The following is a 24,562-nucleotide window of genomic DNA, read 5'->3' as shown; positions in this document are numbered from 1 at the left end:
ACCTGAGAAGTTCCCTATAGGAATTTTGAGGATGTGTGAAGTCTACCATCCGCATTAGGCCAGCGTGGTGAACTAAGGCCTAATCCCTCAGTAGTAAAGGGAGCTCGTACCCAGCAGTATATAATACAATAACATTATATAATACATGGCTGTTATTATTATTATGTATGCAATTGTAATGCTTATAATTTAATCTTAAAAATCAGTGTTAAACCAGTAGGTTACAATGTCGGAAACGAAACACAATAGCACTTGGCCACAGCATAAAAGAAAGTTCAAAATACTTGTACGTAGTCTTCAAAATTTCCACCCGCCAATACATTAGACATGACGTCATAATTGGACAAACGGTACAGTACGTGACATGCGGCTGTGTATCGAGTGCTGTGACTGTATCAACAGGTTCCATTAATGACGAGTGGAGAGCTACAGCTGACCCACTTACAGCCGCTGCCAATCTATCTCTTGTTTACTCTTGACACATGTATCAATCTTCCATCATATTGTCTCAATCTATTTAGAATCCTTAATAGTACTCTTTTAATTAAACCTTGGTGCTTTACAAATGTAAAAATGTAAACCTAGATGGTTTTGGTAACAGCTAGACTATTAATGTCCGTTTTTGACCTAAAAATATTTCCTATTTTAATATTTTGGAGTTGTGTGTCCCCGATATGACGATACGCTCGTCTCTTTCTCATCATGGGACGGACGGATTGGACACACAGGACAAATAGAGGTTGCTGTAGTTGCAACTGTACCTACCCTATCTTCAACTCCATCACTTTCTATTGCTAATGGAGGGAAGTGGACAGTTAATTTGTAATGCTCCTTATAACCTCAAACAGTTTCGCTTTCAGTTAAAGACAGATTAGTGTTTCCAGAGAGTCACCGAACTTTATTAGTCTGCGTTATAAATACATGCTGTCGATCCTTCGTTTTCAGAGTTAGAGTACGAGGTGGGAGAGTAGCAACTTTTTCGTCTCAATAAAACTGAAGATAGACAAATATGTTCAATAACCTTACGCGAGAAAGACAACACTTAAAAATGACAACTCAAGAAACCTATGTAAATATCACATGGTAGATATAAAATTACTGAAGTTCGAATAAACGAGGAAGCTATCATGTTGTACACGAACTCCTCTAGAATATTTATTGTTCTATGAATAAGTCGATTAATTGTAACATACAGATTCTCTTCCAAAAATATGCCAACATTACGAAATATCCATCTGATAGATCTGATGATTTAAATAACAGCTTTAAATACAAGATATCCGTCTGACAATTTAAATAACAGCCTTAAATCTTCAACACAAGTCATAATGTAGTTTCCACAGCGCATATCACATCGAAACTGCGATACCAATCGATATCGCCGGGGCTGGGAGCGTTTACCTCTGACCTTCCTAGTTTGAGCTGCACATGCACCCCGCTCCCCCCACGCTAGCGAGAGGGCCCCCACCCCTCCCAATTGCAGGAGCTCGCGTCTGATTGGTCGAAGTTTACGTACGTCAACATAGACACGTTTGATTAGTCGCCGAATAGTTTGTAAGTGCGTTAATTATTTTTTAAAGAGTGTTTTAGGCTTTTCCTGGAATAAAGGTAATTCAATTAAAATTAAATACCGGCAGACAGTCTAATTAGTTAGTGGAAGTAGTTGTAAAATCGATGCAATAGTGTAAAGCTGAGTTTAGATTAGCATTAGTTCCCGCAGCATTATATATCACAAGAAATTACAGTTGGATATACTATTAGTAATATTTCAATAACTATACATACATGCGACTCGCCGCAAGTTTTGCAAGCTTTAATATTTGCCGCGATCATTTACACGCTTAAAATCGTTTCGAAACTTGTGGAAGTTTTTTTACTAACCTAAACGTCGCAAGAAATTGAAACAAAAGACAAAACCTTCATTTATTACCAGCGATCAATGGAGACTCATAATTTCGGATCTCACTCTTAGATCCAAGCTTTGTATTCTGCTATTATCTGGACAAATAGTGCGGATTACACAAGCATTTACCCTATTGCGAGGACTGCCCTGAAAGGCGTTCGTGTTAGCGCTTACCTCTCGTCTCATTGCTGGATTATTACTGAGTGTTGTGAAGATTTCTAACATCTATACGAATTACGAAATGAATATTCAGTTTTGGGTTCCTGAGGCATTTTCTAACGTTTCTTTGCAGCTAGAAGACCATTCAAGACAGTTGCAGCTACTAAATATTTATGGTTATGCTTTTGAATAGTTATTGTAAAAATTAATCAAAAGAAAACAAATATATCATGCGTCAACATTGATATATTATTACATAATACTTATGAATGACGAGCAGTGACGAAGCGTCCATACAATCCGATTCCTAACGGCTTCCCTTTTAGGTTTATTTACGTTTGTCTAAGTTTTTGTTTTCTGTTAAATTGTCAGGCGACCCGGGGTCTGGAATTTATGTCTGATATTGCGATAGGCTCTTTTCCTACCAAATCATGGGACGCAATACGCGTGGCGAAAAGTGGGTGCAACAGTTGCGCCTCTGTCTACCCCTTCAGGGGTAAAAGGGGTGTGTTTGTGTGTTTATCTTTCCAAAACGCCTTTTATCGAATTTTTCCAGTATTTATTAAACAATATTAGGCTTTAATTCACTCTGGATGTCAAAACTATCGATTTACAAAAACCGAATGATCTTTAAACTTGTCTCTGTGTGGCAGATTGTTTATTCAAATCTGCTGCTAGTAATTTTCGACAAATCTACACCTGCAAACTATCCAGAGTACTGAGTACAAATATACAATATATCGGTGTAAATTCTGCATGCGTCATCGGAATACACCCACTGGCCTACACATTGCTCGCAGTTTTAGGTCGGCCGCCCTTCCCGTCCCTCTCTCACTCTTAACTAACATTTACAGCCGCCTGAACTATGATATCAGCTGAGACGCTGTCAAATTAAAGTCACCATCTTAAATCACGCCATTACATATACAGATATCGAAAACATTTCAAATGATATCTCAAGTCAGAGCATATGAGAGTCTTTGACAGCGGTGCTTTGTTCATTAAACAACTACGACTCAGCTGAGATTAAGCTCTTAAATGACAAGTTAAGTTTTTTTTTAGGTCCACTAAAGTAGTCGATAACACTAGATACAAACTCTAAATAGTTAAAGACATAACCAGCTTTCTTTATTAAATAGCTCTATACTTTTGTCTACTTGAGACCCTACTCAAAGATGAGTTTCATTTATCAATACGGCTCTAAATATGATAATCAGCGTTTAGTTTTAAATTTCAATATAGTGTTAAACAGTCAAAAATTCTTGAAACAAGAAATCTTTCTCTTTCACTACAAGTTTTTACGCAACATAGTCGAAGCCTCTGAAGCGAAAATATTTGTGTTTTTCACCAATACATGTAACAGTTTAGAAGCCAGACAAACTTTTGGGAATTACAAGTTTAACGTTAGGGTAAACAAAATATAGGCTCCCGTAAAGTCTGGAAAACCCCTAACAAATATTTACAAATGTTTACAAATCAAACATTTGTCGGCGCAAGATCAGCCCCAGGCTTTGTTTTATACCCTACAGAGGCGAAGGGTGACGTTTTTCGAAAGAGAACTCACACGACATAGGTACTATTAATATGCATAAATACGATGTAAATCGTTCCAATGATAATTAAGATTTAACATAAAGTTACGAAAGGGAAGCCTAATACCCTATTTTGGCGCTTAAATTAGGTAAATATGTACAAATTGCCATCACATTAATTTTTGTATTAGCCTCGATAGCACTACAGCTATAAAACCCGACATAGTGTGTCGCGTTCCGGGATCAGCCCATATATATCAATTCAAACGGGCCGGCATAATTGTATTGACTTGCAAGAGGTAATTATTGTCTCCCGCTTTGCTATGGAGGGTAGTGGACAATTAACATTTCCTTAATACCTCCATACCTCTAGTCCTCCATATCTTTCTATTTGATTAATTTCGTTGCGGGATAATGAAATATTAGTTTTTCCCTGAGACTCGCCGAGCTTCACCGCTCGGTGTCATTAAATGCGTGCCACTGCTGATCCTGGATTACAGGAGTTGTAGTAATGGGTGCGAGCGCGGAAAAGTCTCTAAGAGGTAATTATTTTATATCAGTCGACATTCTAATTAGTCCCAACTCCACTTACCTTCTGAGTTACTTTGATGTGACCGTCCAAAACACCGCGAAATACCGATCAAATATTTGTATCAAAATTTAGGTACGGATAGGTCATTTTGGTTTTTGGCTACAATAATAGATATCGCAGCCACAACCTTCTCAAACCATAGAAAATAGCACAGTATAATAATGACACCCTGTATTATATAATGTCCTAATGCTGGGCACGGGCGTCCTCTGTTATCGAGAGGCATTAAGCCTTAGTCCATCACGCTGGCCTGTTGCAAAGCAGACTTCACATACCCTGAAAATTCTTGGAGAATTTCTCAGGTATATAGATTTCTTCACGATGTTGTTCTTCACCGTTAAAGCAAGCGATAATTCACAAATAACACACACAACATTTTAGAAAAGTCAGAGGTGTGTGTCCTTAGGTTTTTGAACCTGCGGACATTCGTCTCGGCAGTCCATTCCACTCAAAATTAGGCTTACACAGTCTTTTTAATAGCATTGTACTTAGCAATAAACAATACATATCTAACTATAGAGATACAACACTCAGAAATAAATATAACTCATTGACTACAATATATCGACCAGCGACGGTTTCATTTCGTCATTCGTGTTACGATTTGTCGGTGACGACGATTCTCTATAGTTCGACGAGCATTTATTTCAGACTACAGTTGGTATTGCTTACCCCGCAGCGATGCCCCACTGCTGGGCTGCGGCGCTGGCAGCGTGGTCAAATAGCGTGAGCCCCACCAACGCTACCGTCGGCGCGATGGTCAGCGGCGTTACGAAACGCAGCAATGATCCGATCACACCGAAGTACCCTGGAGACAATCATTTATTTATACATATAATACTTCACAGGTTAAATTTAAAGCAAGTAATGTGAATGTAGTTCATAACATTACAGTCAAATAATAAACTAAAAAACGTATTTAAATATTGTATCTTAAAAGGGTATTTTGAATATGAAAACGACCTAGTCTATAATTATATTTGTTTCAAATTAAGTAATAAAAGAATATATACGAAATTATAAATATGTTTATGGTTTGACCTTTGAAAGCTAAGCCAAGCAATGTTAAAGTTATATTTTCATAAAGACTTTGCATCAGGCTACAAATTACTCTCCGTCGCGTAAAAAAATAAAAAATATTTGTAAGCAAAATCTGTCAAACGAACGAAGTCGTGACAAAAAGCTGTACACCGATCGATTAGGGCTATACAAATATTCGTGCCCCACATCTCGACACACACAAATTTCTAATTGCGATAAATCAGCCAATATATAATGTTCATCCATCATTTGCCGTATAGTGACGATAACATATTTTTTTATTTGTGTCATAAAAAAAGGAAACCGTTTTAACACTAGTTTTTGCTTACGACCACGCTCTATTTGTATAGGTATATTTTTTAAGCCGTTTCTAAGTAGAGGTAATTCTATTAAACCACTTTTTAATCACTTTCTAGGTTCAAAGTAATTCTGTCAAACCAGTGTTGTTTATCTATGTTTATAATATAAATAAATCCATTGAGCAATTTGTACGTTTATTTCTTAAAAACATCCAAGTACCTTTAGAGATTCATATGAATTATTTTCCAGTATGAGTAAGATGAAACTTACTCCATATTGCGTTTAGAGCGGGTCACAAATGAAATTATTCATTGAGTAAAAATACGCGTACACTCACGCCTTTTATTCCATTAATGTGGGAGCAATTCTATCACCATATGACACACTCTTAGGTACCATACACCAGATATTGACCAGATTAACGCAATATCTTTGCTTAACCTGGGATATGAATCTGGCACCTCAAAGCAATAGTCATACTGCGCACGCAATAAACTACGCCACCGAGGCTATCATTGGGTAAAAAGCTAAATTTTCCCATATAAATATTGTTCTATTATTTATTTTACAACTCACCCATAAACACTTGAAACAGCGCGGATACAGCAATCGCTCCCGACAGTTCCCGCATCCTGCTCGTCCACACCTCCCTCCTCTGGTCTTCCGTCATGGCCGCCAGGGTAGTCGAAGCGGGGCACTGCCACTCCGGTAGACCTAGGATGGCCAGGGTGGGAACTAGGAAGGAGATGGTGCCGCCCTGCACTATGGGTAAGCGGCAGCCGAATGTTGATTGAAGCCACGTTATTAGTCCTGAGGAAAGAATGGTTAAAAAGCATAAATATTATAATGCAACTAGCTTTTGCTGGCGTCTTCGCCCGCGTGAAGGAATTTTCCGGAACGAAAGTCCCGCTATATATTTTCCCGGGATAGAAAGTAAGATGAGAAAACCCTATAACCTTCCTAGGATCATAAACTATCTCCATATCAAATTTCATAAAAATTCGATCAGTAGATTTTACCAATAAAATTAAACATTGTTTTCGTGTATTTGTTCATTTATTTATTTAGCTTAGCTAACAATTGATTCTAATTAGTCGCCCATTACAAAATTGGTAACCAGGAAGAGGCCGATCAAGTATTACGTAACGCAATTTGGAGAGGTCTTGTAAAACGTTACGATGCGTTACAGGCGTGGGAGGGGTGTCGTACAACGCGTTACATTGGATTTTTTATTTTAAAACAATAACAAAGGTATTTTAGTGATTTTCCGGTACTTTGCGAAAAAAATGTAATTTTAGAGTTACATAACTTTTTGAGGGAGGTGGGGGTTTACAGGAAAACGTTACGGCGCGTTACATAGGGGCTTGGGGGGGTCAAAAATCTTTCAAAATTTCGTTACGTAATACTTGAATAGTCCCTAGTGTTATGTTTAAATATTTTATGGTTTTTAGTGGTTTATGAAGGCGGTTTAATGAGAAAACAGTTTGTGATTTGAAGTTGAAATCGCTAGATAGCAGCAATGGAAAACTACTTTGTATTTTTAATCAAAAGGGATCATTAAAACAAATTTACATGTTTGTATAGAAATTTGAACGGCGCTCTATTAGTGTATTTGAAACTAGGGATGTTATGGAGCTCCGTAACCGTAACCGAAACTATCGGATATCCGAAATAAAAATATATCCGTAACCGTAACCGTATCCGTTATAAAAGTTTCGGATAAGTTACGGATAATATGTTCCGACACGTTTTTGTTTCACCGCTCACACGCTACGTGAAATTTGTATAGTTTGTTATTTTTAATCATAACATAAACTCATTCATAAATAGTATTTCTTTTTATTGAGTAAAGTGAAGTGAAATGCGTCCAGTTTTTTTTTTTTTTTTTTTGGTCACGTTAAAAGTAATTTTTGCAAAATATTAACAGTGTGATAAAAACTTTTCACGGAGAGGAGGTGTCACTACTTCTAAAACACAGACTTTTTCCGAACACCCATGTCCCCCAATTAATTCATCGATAATTAATAATCGACGATGACGATGAACAATAGTTAGTATTCGTCACCCTACTGTATTACATAATATATATATATATATATTTTTTTTTTTATTTTACTTTAATCAAATATCCGTAACCGAAACTATCCGAAACTACCGGATAATCCGAAATAATTATTATCCTTAACCGTATCCGAAACCGATATAATTTTATTCCTATATCCATATCCGTATCCATATCCGAAATTTCATATCCATAACATCCCTGTTTGAAACTAGAGTACGTTAGTTTAAAAGCCTATCCTTAATTTCGACTAATTTTCCAACCGGGGGTGTAACTCAGTGGTAGAGTGTCTGCTTCGCATGCTGAAAGTCCTGGGTTCAAATCCCAGCACCTCCATATGTATCATACTTTTTGAGATTTTTTATTTACATATTCTTATATATTGCACACTTTTTTACCCTCGATACTATGAAAAGCTTAAGAATTACTAAATATATTATAAAGTAATAATATGACATTACAAAAATCGTTTTTATAACATACATATTTATTGTACTTAAAATTGCGCAATCTATCGGTTAACTATAGAACTACATACACAACTGGTAAAAACGACGTCACTATAGAGATCAAATAGTTATGTCAAGGTACAATAGATGGCGCTATTTATAATTTTTGCATAATACCACTATTCTACATTGTACGTACCTGTGACGAATATCATGGTGGATATAATGTTGGATCGGTCTGGGTCTGTCTCCTGCATGCACAGTGCGGGGCACAGGATGAACGGTATGGCTACTATGGCGCCGATCATCGTCAAGTAGTGCTGTATGGAATAAAAAAAATATTACAATTAAATAAGAATAGTTTTTGCTCGCAACTCCATCTTCACGTCCTTGCACTCAGTCGAAAGATACGAAAACCGCAGGTATTTTTGTTAAAAATTAAATAGCTATCGAGTATCAACAACACAAACCTGTAAAGCCATAAATATACAGAGGTACCACGGAGGTGTATCGTCGATTCCATACGTGACATTCCCTTTCCTTTCCTCCTCGTCTTTATGCTCGCCTGGTACATCGTCTTGCCGCTGCAACAAAAAATAACCATTAAACTTAACTTTAACTTTAACAAACATATATACTTTGTAAGAATAATTACTGCTTTGTAGTTTAGTTAAATTTATCTATAGATTACAAAAAAAAATGATTTTGGAGTCTAATAAGCCCCGGCGCCTCAATTAAGCCCCGTGGTGGCATCGGTAACAAGAGCCTTACAATTGCTAACTAAGGCCTCTCTCGGGAACTAACTATAGATTTAGATTTCAAACGAGTAAGATTTCCAGTGGCCTATCAAATCAGTTTCCACTCCATAGAATTTCCTAATATGACCAGGCCAACATTTCGTTTCAGATCAATGTGGAAATGCAGCTTAATTAATAGTATTTGTATGCTAATTGTATCCTAACTTGGGACCTTTACGAAAAAATACTTTTATGTGATACACATTTTTTCATTTACAATATTTTACAACGAAATATCTTCGAGATATTGAATATTGCAACCCAAATAATCCCTCGTTGTAGAATCGAATGCTGAGAATAAAGGATTTTGACTTCATTATCCACAAAAAATCCTTTGAAATCCCCCAACCCTGAACAAATAGGATTATCGATAATGCCAGGGTCTAAAATGGCTAATAATATGCGTAAAATTATTATTCCCTCACATTTCACTGTATTTTTTTATTACAGAACGACGAGATCAGCAGTTTATATTGTAACATGAGTAAGCAACTCCTCTAATAAACAGAATTTTTAATTACAAATTGATATATTTGAAACCGATGTCCAGTACACATCCAAACTTTAAACGTTGTGGCCCACAATACTATGTCCTTTAGTGGAACAAAACAATGCTTACACACTACTTCTTTACGACAAAACATTGCAGGGGTAGCTATCCAAGTAGATTCTTGCATAATAGGTAGTAAATGAAAAAAAATATGTACTGCTATAAACAATAATAAAAAAATAATAGTATTTTTTATCTGTATGTAGAAGAACAATACTAGAGTTTCGTCCCCGTTCTTCTCTGGAGAGCTGCTTTTCTAACTTTCTTCTTTACTTATATCTATGTACTCATTAAGTTACTTGGCCAGGTTTCGAATAATACATTATGATTGCCTTCAATAACTTCATATATTATTCAACAAATGCAAATAGTCCTTCATAGTGTTTGCTTGACGTTTAGCGCTATAATAAATCACGTACGTTTGTATTTAAATCACTCGTGATATAGATTAATTTATAATTTTTACTAACAGAATAATACATAGAGTAAACATTTGAAGTTTTGATTTAAGGGTTAAAAATCTTTGAACCTATCGATCATATTCTAAAAATACTTTTATTAATAGAAAGCTAACATGTCTGTGTGGGTTTTTTTTATAAATAGAATTGATAATATTTCTGTAAGACCAGCGGGAATCGTCCACTGCTAGAAATAGGCCTCCCCCATTGAGCGCCATAGGGGCCGGTTCTGGACCGCCTTCATTCATCGGATTCCGGCGACCCTTACCAGGTCACCGGTCCATCTCGTGGGGGTTTAACAGCTAACAGGTTAAGCAGCGAGTTAAACCTAGTACTTATAAATTAATTTTAATTATTTCATTCTAACTTTACATAATATAATACGGGTGTGGGTGAGCAATACCAACGCATATCCGCGTAGAATTTAATTTGCAATATTTACATCTGTATCATAATTCTTGAGTCCTTATACTTTATTTACCAGTTGCAATGTTATTTAAATGGTTATCAGCTACATCACAGAACGCGACACTAAAACGATCCCCTTCCAATCCATCTCAGCCGTAACGACCAAATCAATGTTTATAATGTAACTCGACTACTTAGAAATGGTTCCTCTAACAAAGCGGCACGCTAATCATATTTTGACACTATCTATTTGAGTTTTATGATAATTGTTAAAAATGTTTATAATTTGGATATTGTTTTTTTTTATTTCGTAATAAAAATGCCACTAAATTTGTCGGTTCCGTGCATCTCCTAAAGTACACATCATTTAAATAAGCAACCAACACTATTCGATAGACAATTTAATAAGGATGATTTAGGTAGTAAAATTTTTCAAAAAGATCTGAAATTGAATTTTTCAATATTTTTTTTTGTAAATCTTTGCATATTACTCGCAACTCATACGCACAAGGCCATTGGCTCGGAGGAGGGCAGTAATTAAAAATCTGCAACTATAGCTTAATATTTTCTAGAAGATATACAAATAAATTCTTCTTCAGAGTTGAAGTTGTGATCACGTATAAAAATTCCAGAAGAAGTACTCTTTTATTGAGAAATATCGTGTATAAGTCACGTTATATCAGCATGTCAAGACATGTTCATATTATTTGCTTTTCCATTCCTATCCAGGCGGCTAATCACCTTTAGCAACACGGAATTAAAATGCCTTCGCATGTAAACAAAAATATTAACATGTTTACGTAATGTGTACACCGACTTAGTGTGAACCAATTGGCTCATCTGTTTGTTTGCATAAATTTGTTTGATACATAGTTGGAAGCGTGAAGGATTTAAAAAAAAAGAAATACTTGGGTAATTAACAAGAAAACATTTATAATTAATAAATACAATTACTGCACTTATTATTACATATATTATTCTATCGTTCTTTAGGAGAAATTTAGGTGTTCCACAAGTTTCAAGTAAATTTTATTTGACAGATATCGGCAGTATTTATTTTATTACCATTTATTTGGGAGCATAGATTATTCTGACTTTTTTATTTGGTCGAGTTATACATTTATGAGACAGGCATCATTTATTATTAGGTACAATTATTAGGTTCAATGTACTTAAGAACGGAACACAAAAAGGTCATACATTTCTTGGCGAAGGACATAGACAAATATGATACTTTTTATGTCGCCTTCCAATCCTCTCCGCAATATGCTCCAGATAATCAGCTGCATTGCAGTGGAATAAAAACAAATAAACGAGAATGTTTGGTCTTCTATAATTTGTTTTTTAAATTAGAAACGTTATTTTCTATGTCTAAAATTATAATTATTAAATTCAATTAAAAAAGAAATAAATTAATACAAGTAATTGAAGGATTGTCGTGCCGCATAATATTTGACGTCACCATTCCGCATGACGATAACCTTGTAAAGCCTGAAAAGACAGAATGTCTAAATATTTAGACTTCGTAGACGAGGTTATTGACATGTGGAGTGTGGAATTTACAATTATTGTCCCGGTTATCGTTTCTGTCCATGAGTTGATACCAAAGAGGCTCGATGAACATCTTCAGAAGCTCTCGATCAGCCGTCGTGTCAAAATCCAGTTGCAGAAGTCAATATTACTGGACACGGCACGCATTGTAAAAATATGCCTCCCTTTCAATCCCTAACTACGGTTGGCTGGAGTTTAAGCCTCGTCGTTGGAGGGAGATTCATTTTTATATGCAAACATGTTGGTAAAATATATAAAAAAATAACTTTTCAAATAAAAAGAAATCATAATGGAAGCAACTTTATTCTTTTAGCTAAAGGTCCGAAACTCTGACATCAAAGATGCTTGTGGGCTATAAATTGTGTTCGTAAGCTATAAAATTTCTACAAAAATTCCCATACAACACAGTCCTAAGATTCACTTGGTCTACACATCAAACATAAGTGACAGTCAAGGCTTTACGATATTGTAAGAGATTATTATAATAAAGATAATTGAACTAGTATAAACGAAGAGTATACTGTAAATATTATCTTGATGTATTTACTTCCATAATAAAATATTATCTTTACAATGATATTCATTGCCGTTTCTTTCTACAAACTTTTAACTTTAATTGAAATCTAGCAACCTATGATTTGTTAAATTAGCAAAACAATTAACCATAGCATTTATCTTATTTATTGTTTTAAAATATATAACAAAATATAAAACACATCAGGCCTTTGTCTCCGAAGGGGAAGTAAGAGGTGCTACCAGGGCACCCACTTTTCGCTCTTCCTATGATGGGTTAGGGAGCGAATCTATCGCTATATCAAGCATAAATTCCAGACTCCGAGCTAATACTAAGTAAAAAAACCCAATACGACTTTGCCCGACTAGGGATGCGAACCAGAACCGAAACCGAAGCTTCAAATTTTCGCTAATTATAGGGATCAAATGTCAATATTATTAACTCGCTGTTCACATTGCAATGAAGATTCAAAACTAATAGGATAGCTGTCAGGAGTCAGCGTGGTTCGTGTCTAGGAAACGCGGATTACCCGTAATTTGATTTGCAAGTTCCGGGAGCGGTATACTCGGTTACGTTCGCGTCGGGGATTAAGTTAGAGTTGCCACATGCCAGTTACTAAATTATATGTATATTTATTATGTAAATATGGATGTTACTACTGCATCCACTTTCCGTAAAGTAAATTTAAATTTTAACACGAAAATCTATACATATTAAATTGTAGCAGGTCGATGTTTGTACATTATAGATAATGAAGATAATTAAATATAGAGGGTCTTTATTGGAGCAGCAGACGCCAAAACAATAAATAGTATTTGCATATTTTTTTCAGTCAGTCTGTCTGTACACTTTGTACATACGTCACACAAAAAACTATTGCATGAAATTCAATGCAGTTTTCACTGATATACTGCTGGAGATTTAACATAAAATATAAACTCTATTTTATTCCCAGAAAATATATAGGGGAACTTTTATCAGGCACTTCTTTTTAAAACCGAAACATTATCCTGGCCTGGAAATCTAACCTGGGAATCACCGTCACAAATTAATCACGATATCCACACCACATCAATAAGATAATAAAAGGAATATGAGTATATTTTTTTCTGATCGCTCAATGCAAGAAATAAAATGTAGAGCGAAGGCGAGAGACATAAAGTGTTAGAAAAAAAATCAAAAGTTACTGCTACACTTTGAAGATATATTTTAGGGCTTAAGCATATGGTGTTTTTAAGAGCTAAAGATGCGATTTTATTCGCTCGCTCACTGCACGGTTTTCAGTGTGCATTTTTACGGTTTTATATAATTAAAATGTCTTCTCCATCACACATACTATACGTTTTAATTGCATTTATAATGTTTTAAGCATCTCATTTAAAAAATGTCATACGCATACGACCATACAATAAATGCACTTCAATTAAAGAGCGTTGTGTTAACAACGGCTTCCAATTTCGTCGATTTATCAAACCTTGTTAATCTATTGATCACTGTAATATAAACTTTAACAGAAACCACGTAGGTCTATATTACAATGCGGTTAATACGTTCTGTGTTATGGTTTTATGTCCCATTGTTATTTGATGGGTCGTCTACACAATCGCTTAACCTTTAAATTGTTCGATCTACTGAAATTATAGAATTTAGATTTAGAATAATGTAGGGGCAGGTTTTGTGGAAGTTGTGCCGTCTGTTTGCAAAAGTAGATACGAAATGTTATATAAATAATGAAAAATATGATTCAAATGAGCTAATCTGGAAAATTTGGTAGGAAGGAATAGAGAAGAAATGTAGAGATTTTCATATAAAGCTTTAAACATTTCTCTATACAGGGTCATTTTGACATTACGTTAATAAATGACACCACATACTCGTATTAACCTTTGCTAACTTTGTGCCAAAAAACATCCAAATATAAACAATATTTCCACAAAATACCGTATTACTTTTCAAATTTATTTAGTCATTTTGTTGTTTAGTGCGAATATAGCTTGCGCGTGAGAATATTTTTAACCGATAGTTTGATGTTGCCGCTGCAACGAATTCTCATAGAGCAGTAGTAGTGGCATTAAGGCGTGTAAAATAAAAATAACTTTTTAATAATATTTCAAATGCAATGTCAAAATGACCCTGTATACAGTTGCAAAAAGGAAATATTCTTTTTTATTTCACCTCAAAAGACCAGAATATATACATAGTTGGCAATTGTGTGGTCGCGCACGTGTACGCACGCACACAACCAATAATGTTCTTATGAGCGCAAGTACAAGGTTCTTTATGCCATGAATGAGTAGTGGAATATTTCCTACGCTCTGTTTTACTATGTGTATGTATGCTAGAACGAGACGGCCTTTGCCTCAAAGCAGGATGCAAAATCACGTTGTGATATACTCACAATTACTTTTTTTTGTTAAGTGACGATGAAAAGGTATTTCTCCTAGCGTGAAGTGTTTAACCGAATATCACCTACATCTTCTTAGTTGAGTTATAACTTTATATGAACAAATTCAAATCTTATAATCACAGCTCTAAGATGCGGTTTCGAAAATCTTTAGCATGTCTCTTCTGTGCCCCTTATTCTTCATCAGTCAGTAATCTTTGACGTCAGCTATTCATAAAATTGATTAGAAAGACAACCTACTTTGTACAAGTTATCTCAAACTATATTTTATGTAACCTTGGCAATGAAGTAATGTTTTAACGCGCCGTTAAATCGAAAAGTAATAAACTTTATACAGCAATGTTTATTAAGATAACTACGGGTTTAGTTAAAAAATATAGTTCGAGTATTCCGCAGATAATGAAACTTTTAATTCATGTTTATTGAAGGGACGTCTCGTATGAATATTGTGAAAACTACCATATGATGCCAACACATTGAGCGAAAAATAGGGCAACATTGCGTTACTTTAAGTGTTATTCACTAATATAGTACAAATAACTGCTTACCTGTGTTACTATATCGTAGGAACAAACAAATTTACTCATGTTAATATTATTTACACATAAGGTTATATTTAAGGCTCATAACACCGGGTCATACTTCATAAATCATGACGTTGTTGGGTTGCTAGCGTTAAAAACTAATGTATGAGTAGAAAAATAACAAATTATGATTTTTCACCGTAGTAATAGTTATTAATAAATATTATAATAAGCTAGATGAGATTTTTTACTTAAGAACTATATTATTTTTTATGTTAAAAAATAATTGAATAATATTTCTTACTTGTGTTGTTAATAATGTTAATACATTAGAAGTAATGTACATTAGAGGCAGTTTAGTTTAGAAAAGTTATAAAACGTTAATTAAAATACTGTTGTATAAAGATTTTTCTTTAATCAAATACCTGATTAGCTACTGATACGTAATTTAGACCCTTTGGGGTTAGAGAATAAATCACGACAAGTAGTGTTTATTATTAAAAATATTTTAACATGTATAACATGTATAAATTGAAAAAATACAATGTTATGATAAATTTAATAAAACAAGTGCTTTGAATGGAGACCTCGAGTAATTGGCTTGCGAGTCGTGATGTAGTAAGCAATGTTAAATTTATAGTATACTATATCGTTCATGTTTAAACTATAGATGCATTATTGTACGACTGCAGTGCTGATGTTTCGGGTTCGATCCACGGGTTGGGCAAAGTGATATTGGGTTTTTCTACTCAGTCCGCGATATGGCGAAAGATTGGCCTCCTAACATATCATGAGACGGAACAAAAAACATACACGGCGTAAAAGTGGGTGCACTTGTTACGCCTCTACCATCCCCTTCGGTAATAAAATGCGTGATTCAGTAAGTCGTGAGTCAGTTAATAGTTACGTTTATATGTTTATGTAATACACAATTTATTATGATTGGCGTTGTAATACCTAACTTTTAACTCTACAGTGCTCTCTATAACAAAACGTTGCGAAAATCGTAATTTTTGGAAGCCAAGATTTATAAAATAATATATAGAAAAATAATACTTTACTTTATGTTATCTTAACTTTGTTGTTTCAAATATTTTAATTCGTGGATATTGTAACATTAATTTAACTATCAAATGCCACTTAAATTGTTGATTCAGTGCATCTCCTCCTAAAGTATATATAATTATTTAATTTTGCAACCAACACTATTGGACAATTTACTAAGGAATATTTTCATAGTATTAAACTTTAATTTTTAAACAAATTATTCGTATATATCTCCTCCTCTACAGTAGACATTATTTAACCATGCGACCTACGATTAGTAAATTTACTATAGAATATTTTCATATAAAACTTTCAAAAGAACTAAAATTGATTTTTTAAATAAATTATTCCTATATCTGCTTATTCCCGGCGCAACTCATGCGTCGAAAATGTATGGAACGAATGTTCATGGCCGTTTGTTCGGAGAGCCGTTGCCGTTAAGCTATAAGCGCTGCTGTTCCCATTTGGAGTCATTGTAGCCAATAATATGTGGCAACATGAGATTTAACAACTAATTTATTTTGCCGATAACTACAGTATGAACCTGTCTGCTTCAACGTATTTATTTAAAACTATTATTTCAGTCTTTCTAGAAAGATTTCATGTATCTATATTTTTTTTATTGCGTTGAATGATGAAATGAGCTTGACGTTGGTAAGCGATACGAACGCCCATAAACAGTAGAAACACCATCCAACACCTTTAATTACAAAGTATTGTTTGGTATTACAATGCGCTCGCCATCCTGAGGCATGAGATGTTAAGTTTCATTATGTCCAGTAGTTACACTGGCTACAATGTCCTTCAAACCGGAACACAACAGTGACTACACACTGCTGCTTGGCGGCATAAATAGACATTGCAGTGGCGACGGACTCTCACATATGAGAGACCTACCACCAGTAGTATACCAAATAACTCTGTATTTAAATGGGAATATAGTAAAGCGACTCTTTAATTTGGTCAGTTTTTATATCGAAATCGATGCAGCGCTAATCCCAATGACAAATGCCAGCATAATTCAGAGATTCACAGAGCGTGACGGCTAAATTGAAGGGTATATAACGGAAACACGTTCTGTTAGCACCCAGCGTCCATTACAGCTACAAACATAACAGTTGAACAATATTGATGGAACGTGCCGTGGTTACCATTTCACTAAACCAGGGATGAAGAACCAATGGCACGCAGGTGGTGGCAGGTGACAAAATAATTCGAGCACTCGAGTAATATGCCAGATATTGTATATATATCTTTCTTTGGGCTTCACTTCTCTTAACCTCAGGTGCAGTGAAATTTGCCAAACAACGATAAAAAAAGAAGAAAAATGTGGTGTCATAAAAAGTCGCCAAAAATGGGCATTCGGGTAGATAAATCCGGTCCTAGATGGCACGTTACAGGCAATATATATTTTTTTTATAAATAATAGCACGTTTTATATTACTCATTAGTAGAGGAGGTCCGTTTCCAACAATGAGACAATACAGGGCTAATATTATTACGTTAACCATTAAAGGTTCGCCATCCCTGCACTAAACCCTTGCAGAGCGGGTAAACAGAATATGTGAGATTTAATTCGTAGCATTTTGCAATATTTTGCTATATAATAATTAGTGTTTACGGGCGTGTTTAATTCTATAGTAAAGGGATTAATGTTAATTTGTAAAAAAATTAGTTATGGCCATATTACATTGTTTAAGTTACTTTTAGAAAGAGCACAGAATTGTACAAGTTTACTTTGACATTGTATTACTAAATGATACTTAACTTCATGAAAATAACACTTTACAAAAAGTCACTTGAATCCTGCGATTCAGATGTGCATCTAAAATAAAAAAACGTAAGTTTCGAAGATAATAATAATTATCATTAAAAAGTAATTTTAATTTAATAAAATGCCATTACTACTACTCTAAGAGAATTCGTTGCATCGGCAACATTATACTTTCAGCCCGAAATCAGAAATACACTATACACGCACACGGTATATTTGAACCTACTAAATGATGTTGAAATCAGAAAAGTAAATCTTGCATTTTTGGTGAAAATATTCGTTATTTATAGATTATTTTAGGCACAATGTTAGCAGAGGTAGATGAGTATGTTAATAAATGAAGCCATTTATTAACATAATGTCAAAATATTCCTATATTCGTAAAGGAAATTTTCTTCTATAATGTGACTCTACCATTTAGAAACAAAGTTATGGTTATTAAAATACTCGTATTTATTGCACTTAAGGTTTGTGACGTAAAAACATTATGTCGTGATTGGGTTAGTGCAATTCTATTTGTTATCTATGCTAATATTATTAAGAGAAAATATGTATTAATTTGTTTGTGGGGTTATTGAGGCTAATATTTAGTACAATTGAACCGATTTGGGAAATTCTTTTATTAATAGGAAGCTATATTACCCCTGAGTGCTGTAGGCTCCTTTATATTCCGGGAAAATATTTTGTCTGGAATAAGTTTCCACGCGAACGAGAAGCGGGCAAAAGTTAGTTATTTCGATTCGTGACTGCTGTGGATTAAAATGTTCCTGACATAAAAAATAGAGTAATTTGCGCAAGTAAGTGAAAGATTTTACATACCGCAGCAGAACTTCTAGATAATGGCGAGTTTTAGAAAACAAAACATTCCATTTTATCGCACTTGCTCTAAGATAATCGTTATGATAGTATAAATATATGAAATGTATACATATTATAAAACAAAGTCCTCTTTTCTGTCTATCTGCATGTTATCCATTTTCTCAAAATCTACGGAACGGATTAGTATGAAGTTTGGTATGGAGATAATTTAAGACCCTGAGAAGGTTATAGGCTACTTTTAATGGCAGGAAATATAAAACGGGACTTTTACCCTGGAAGATCCTTCACGCATGTGAATCCACGAGTAAAACCAGTATCTTATAAAATCAATATGAATTATTGAAAATAATTAACATACAAGTTTAGTTGATGGAAGGGCGTTTTCCTTCTTTACCTGACTTTATAGGGATAAAAGCAATGGAATTTATTATGGCTAAGTATATTTTTCAAGTTCATTGTAATTAGATTGCTGATATATTTCTTAGTATGACCTTCACAAGGAGTCGTGACAATAACTCTTAGTGACGTAAGTAAATAGGTGTTATTTTTTGTGAAACACGGGTCGAAAGCGTAAAAATGTTTGATATGGAAATTAGATTAATAACAAAAAGAAAAATATGTTTTTGTCAAAGAGTTCTAAGATTATATAGAGCGGATATTGGGAGAATTGTCTTACAAAAATGTTATGCTTATGCGATGGTTACTCAATCTACTGTTAAATAGCAAAACACCAATGTAAAATATTTCATATTTTTTTTCATATCATGATTTGCACGTCTTAATGCGAATATTAGCATAGTTTCTGTAAATGTATTTTTGTATTAATATCTAAGGACGATGTGACATCTTGTCATACGGACATTTCGAATAAGACAGCGATTTGTTACCAATTGGTAATAACTTTTGGAGCAAAAATTTGGCCGTTATGAGCGGTCTATTACTAACTATATAGTTTGTCTTTAATTTTTATGTTAAACTGGTTAAAATATAATATAATACTGGTAAACTGGTTAAAATATTTCACTCATATCTATGATCTTCGTGCCAAGTATAAAATATAAGCAAAATTTATATACAAGGCGATATATTTTTATTCGAAAACGAAAAAAAAATAAAATGTAATTACTTTTGTACAGTTTGCAACGTAAAACCGTATTCAAGCGTATATTTTGTGAAATATGATTAAAAATTGTGTTTTTAAGTAAATTAATTTTTATTCCTTCTTTTTTATTTAAAAAAAAATGTATTTTTTTTTTTACTATTGCCTCTAGTTAGTCTATCTGCCTTATGTCTATTAACAAGATTTTGCTCGTCTCTACCACACCTATATGTACCTATATGTATTATTGAGTAAACTGAAATATAGAATATACTAATTTATTAAAGTGCATACTATACGTCTCTAGCTTATTATTAAATTTACTGTACTTACCAATTCCCGAATAACATTCTCCAGGCCCATTTGTATCACATTATTATGCACCATCTTGAATCTAGAAAATTGATTTTTATTCATATAAATTAAACTAAATGATTCTACCTAAATAATTGTAAAATAATTATTTATTCTAATTTATTGTACATGGCCCAAAATTAACTCGAACATTATACTTTTCAAGGCCCTTATCACACGTTATTTTGACAAACAAACACATAACACATCGCGTCGCGTTTAAAACAATAGTTCAATTGGCAAACAGAATACCATTCCTCGCTAATTACACGAAGATAACGTAACACGGTCGAGTTATGAATTTACTGTGATAGAGAATAAGGCCCTTGAAAGCCAGGAATGCACAAGTTGAAAATAGAAATTTAAATAATTTTAAACATCAAATGATGTATTACTTTGCCGACCGCCACAAAATTAAGTAAAGTAATAATTTTATTCATCCCTGGCTTATCTATGGCAATTAAACAATTTTTGTAAATAAATATGATAATTATCAAAAAAATACCTTTCCAAGATCAAGAATAAAACGTTTTCTTAAATTTTAAAAATAAACAGTGCAAGGAGAATGCGTTCAGCCAGGCCCGTGTTTCGCTCAATGACATCACAATATGGAATATTTAAAAAAAATACACGCAACTCGTCACACGTCGAAGCCGACTTACAAATGCTAACTAAACGTCATTACCTTCTCTCGATATATCTGTTACTTATTCATTAGCACCAAGTTGTTTAAAGGGTTAGAATGAACGTGTAACAAAATTATCGTAAAGTATGAAAACGATTTATCGTTTTGCGATAATCGTATTGGCTATTACAAATAAATTTATGGGTTATTTTTATTGTAATGATGTTGGTGATTTAAAAATCGTTACGATTTAATGGCATTAAACTTAGTGTTCCTTCCGACTAAGATGAACAAAACAAATCAGTGACAACCAAATGCATTCATAAAGCTTTTTAATACAAATTATGTTTTTCTAAACAATGTAATGACCATTATCAACGTATTACATACAGAAAAATCTTCGTGTATGAGACTACGCTTCATAAAAGGTTGTTGATACAAATAAGAGTTTTTATACACAATGTGATGATTACCAGCGTATTCCTCACAGACAAATCTGCATAGGGGTCTAGGAGTCGTAGTAGGTCCAAAGATTTCAAATGTCGTAGCAAAAAACTCTATAAAAGATTTTTATATCTATGTATCTTGTACTCGTATATGTTCTTTATGAAGCAGTAACGAGGTAAACAGACGGACAGGTCTTCTGGTCTTTAAACAAATAAAGATCTAGCAATTAAAAAAAATTACTCTATCTGATACAGACGAATCGTAGTTATAGTTTATTCACTTTCATTCTAACTCCATTATAAATACAACTGTAAATATCAGTTGATGAGCTGTGCGATTTAGAGCGAACAATATTCCACGACATTTTATTTTCTTTGACTATTTAGATTTCACAAAGAATTTTTGTGGTCCTACATATAAAAATTGACAGTACACACTCACGCCCTTTATCCCCGAAAGTGTAGTCAGAGGCGCATCAGATGCACCCACTTTTCGTCGTGGGTAATGAGTATTCCGTTCCATGACGTGATAGGGGGCGAGCCTATCGCCATTTTGGGCACAAATTCCAGATTCCAGGCTAATCCTGAGAATAAAAACCTAATAATACTTTGTCCGAACTGGGGATCGAACCCAAGACTTCAACACTACGGTCGTACCGTAATATAACTACGCCACATAGAAAGTCTACAATGTCAATACTTGTAATAAATAGTATTATAATTCCTTCCCACCCGAATTTTGGTCACAACCGCCAATATCAACACAGATTAGCCAGATACGCAGGAGATATTATAGCGCAAAATTTTGTGCGCAATACACCGGAGAGTGAAGGAACAGAGAGTGCTCTGTTCTTTCACTCTCATAGTCCGGTGAGACGGCAAACCAACATGACCGGAGAGAGATCAGGCGCAGGACCAACGGTCAACTAGATTCCCGAGGTACGGGGGTATCACAACTTCAGCTTCCTGACACTGAGCTGCGACTAATTTTTAAGATATAAAAACACAGTCACAATTTTTTTTCGCCCGACCTTGGATTCGAACCCAGGACCTCAGCGTGGTAATCATACTCGTAACGTGTACGTATTACAACTAGGCTATCGAGAAAGTCAAGAGGAATTATATTAGAGTACTGACGTCGTATCTGAACTATTGACTGGCAAGTCCTAAGTTTGATTCTTCTCCAGAAAGATTTTTAGGCAGGCGACTGGTCGTAAAATAATGCCAAATCATTTCTACAACATTCATGTATAAGTATATAGCGCTAACCCCACTTTGATGCAGAAAGTGAGGTCCTGAAAGAAAGCGAGACACGTATAGGCAATACAAATTTGGTAGAATTTTTACGTATGTGAAAGGTCTTAACAAATACAGTGTTAGAAGTTATATTATTGAAGAAGCATGTCAAACTTAATCTTACCTTTCTACCGCCTTCTATCCTTTACGAAAAGGACATATTAGCCAACCTTATTTCTACACCTAGAAGTCAATGCAAATATTGTCGCCTCTGATGGTGTTACATAAATGTGCGTACTATTTACGATTCCTAAACAACATGTCAATATAACTATGTAATCATTATTACCTTAACTGTAACATTTGAATTTTTCCATCTTTGTTGCGTCAATGTCATTCAGAGCCGGTCGTAAATTTTAAGCCTCATTTAAATGGAGCAATATTTTTGCCTCGCACGTGCAATTCTTAAAGACGAAATGTTGCCCCGTCTGATTGTGCGTACATGTAATAATCGCTTTATCTAAACAAAACTCGTATATTTATTTTATATGTAACAGAAAATAATACGAAAAAAAGTCTGATGTGAAATTAGCAAATTGGTTGACGAGTAAAGCAGTTATTCGTACTGGAAATATTGTAGTAAGCAAAAGTGGACGCGTGACGTGATTATATCGCTATCTCTTTCCCATACATACGGCGTTATGGCCGGTGACACTTGATGACGTCACAGTTTGCTTTTGCTGTTATTACTAACAGATATCCCTTGCATCAAATTACAAAGCTATTTATTTATTACTAGCTTTTGCTCGCGGCTCCGCCCGCGTTATAAAGTTTTTCAGGCTAAAGTTTTCCATTATAAAAGTAGTAGTTTCCCGGGAGCCTATGTTCTTCCCAGGGTTTCAAACTGTCTCCATACCAAATTTTATCTTAATACGTTGGGTAGTTTTTGAGTTTAAGACGTTCAGGCAGACGGATGCAGCGGGGGACTTTGTTTTATAATATATTTTTTAGAACTTTTTAAGAGGGATAATCCCGTCATACATCATTGTTGCTTAACTTTAACCGTTTACGCAGCGCACGCAACAGAAGCTCTCAAAACTAATAAATTGTCCCCGTATTTGCAACATGTTTCATTACTGCTCCGCTCCTATTGGTCATAGCGTGATGATATACAGCCTATAGCACCCCACAAATAAAAGGCTATCCAACACAACGAATTTTTCAGTTCAAACTGGTAGTTCCTGAGATTAGCCATTACTGCTCCGCTCCTATTGGTCATAGCGTGATGATATATAACTTAGAGCACTCCACGAACAAAGGGCTATCCAACGCAAAAATATTTTTTCAGTTTGGACCGGTAGTTCCAGAGATTAGCCATTACTGCTCCGCTCCTATTGCGTATAGCGTGATGATATATAGCCTACAGCAATCCACGAATAAAGGGCTATCCAACGCAAAAAGATTTTTTCAGTTTGGACCGGTAGTTCCAGAGATTAGCCATTACTGCTCCGCTCCTATTGGGTATAGCGTGATGATATATAGCCTATAGCAATCCACGAATATAGGGCTATCCAACGCAAAAAGAATTTTTCAGTTTGGACCGGTAGTTCCTGAGATTAGCGCGTTCAAACAAACAAACAAACTCTTCAGCTTTATATAATAGTATAGAAGTATAGATAGTATAGAGTATAGATGTCGCAGTAGTCAAAGTTGCGTTAATGATGAGATGTGTATTCGTCTGCCAAGTTTGAATTTCCCGCCCTCTAAATTCGCCGCCCGGGGCACGGGCCCTGGCTTGCCCCCCCCCAGATCCGGGGCTGACTGAGAGTGTTATAAACGTAAGAGTAGACAAATATAATGAGAAAGCTTCGAACTGCTAAGCTATCGGGAGTTACACGTGTTATTGTGAGTCAACCAT

General features: G+C 34.7%; 1 protein-coding gene and 1 non-coding gene across 3 annotated transcripts in view; one reads left to right on the top strand and one right to left on the bottom strand.

Moving 5' to 3' along the window:
* LOC115449462 (solute carrier family 23 member 2) overlaps nucleotides 1-21,064 on the bottom strand; it is a 32,663-nt gene extending 11,599 nt beyond the window's left edge. Inside the window, exons 1-6 of one of the 2 annotated variants that reach the window (XM_030177295.2) lie at nucleotides 20,843-21,064; nucleotides 20,317-20,377; nucleotides 8,509-8,622; nucleotides 8,238-8,358; nucleotides 6,104-6,337; nucleotides 4,859-4,994 (exon numbers count right to left, since the gene is read on the bottom strand). In XM_030177295.2, coding sequence (XP_030033155.1) covers nucleotides 4,859-4,994; nucleotides 6,104-6,337; nucleotides 8,238-8,358; nucleotides 8,509-8,622; nucleotides 20,317-20,370 — 659 coding nt within the window. In that variant the 5' untranslated portion in view covers nucleotides 20,371-20,377; nucleotides 20,843-21,064. Of the gene's footprint in view, nucleotides 1-4,858; nucleotides 4,995-6,103; nucleotides 6,338-8,237; nucleotides 8,359-8,508; nucleotides 8,623-15,268; nucleotides 15,362-20,316; nucleotides 20,378-20,842 lie in introns of those variants that run through there. The other variant, XM_030177296.2, reaches the window with a different exon arrangement.
* Trnaa-cgc lies at nucleotides 7,854-7,925 on the top strand. The gene has a single exon. It is a non-coding gene; the product is annotated as a tRNA-Ala (tRNA).
* Nucleotides 21,065-24,562: the final 3,498 nt, after the last annotated feature.

This window comes from Manduca sexta, chromosome 12 (assembly GCF_014839805.1).
Source record: "Manduca sexta isolate Smith_Timp_Sample1 chromosome 12, JHU_Msex_v1.0, whole genome shotgun sequence".
In the NCBI taxonomy this organism is placed as follows: Eukaryota; Metazoa; Arthropoda; class Insecta; order Lepidoptera; family Sphingidae; genus Manduca; species Manduca sexta.
The sequence above is the reverse complement of the archived record's forward strand: the minus strand, read 5'-3'. Positions and strand labels throughout refer to the sequence as shown.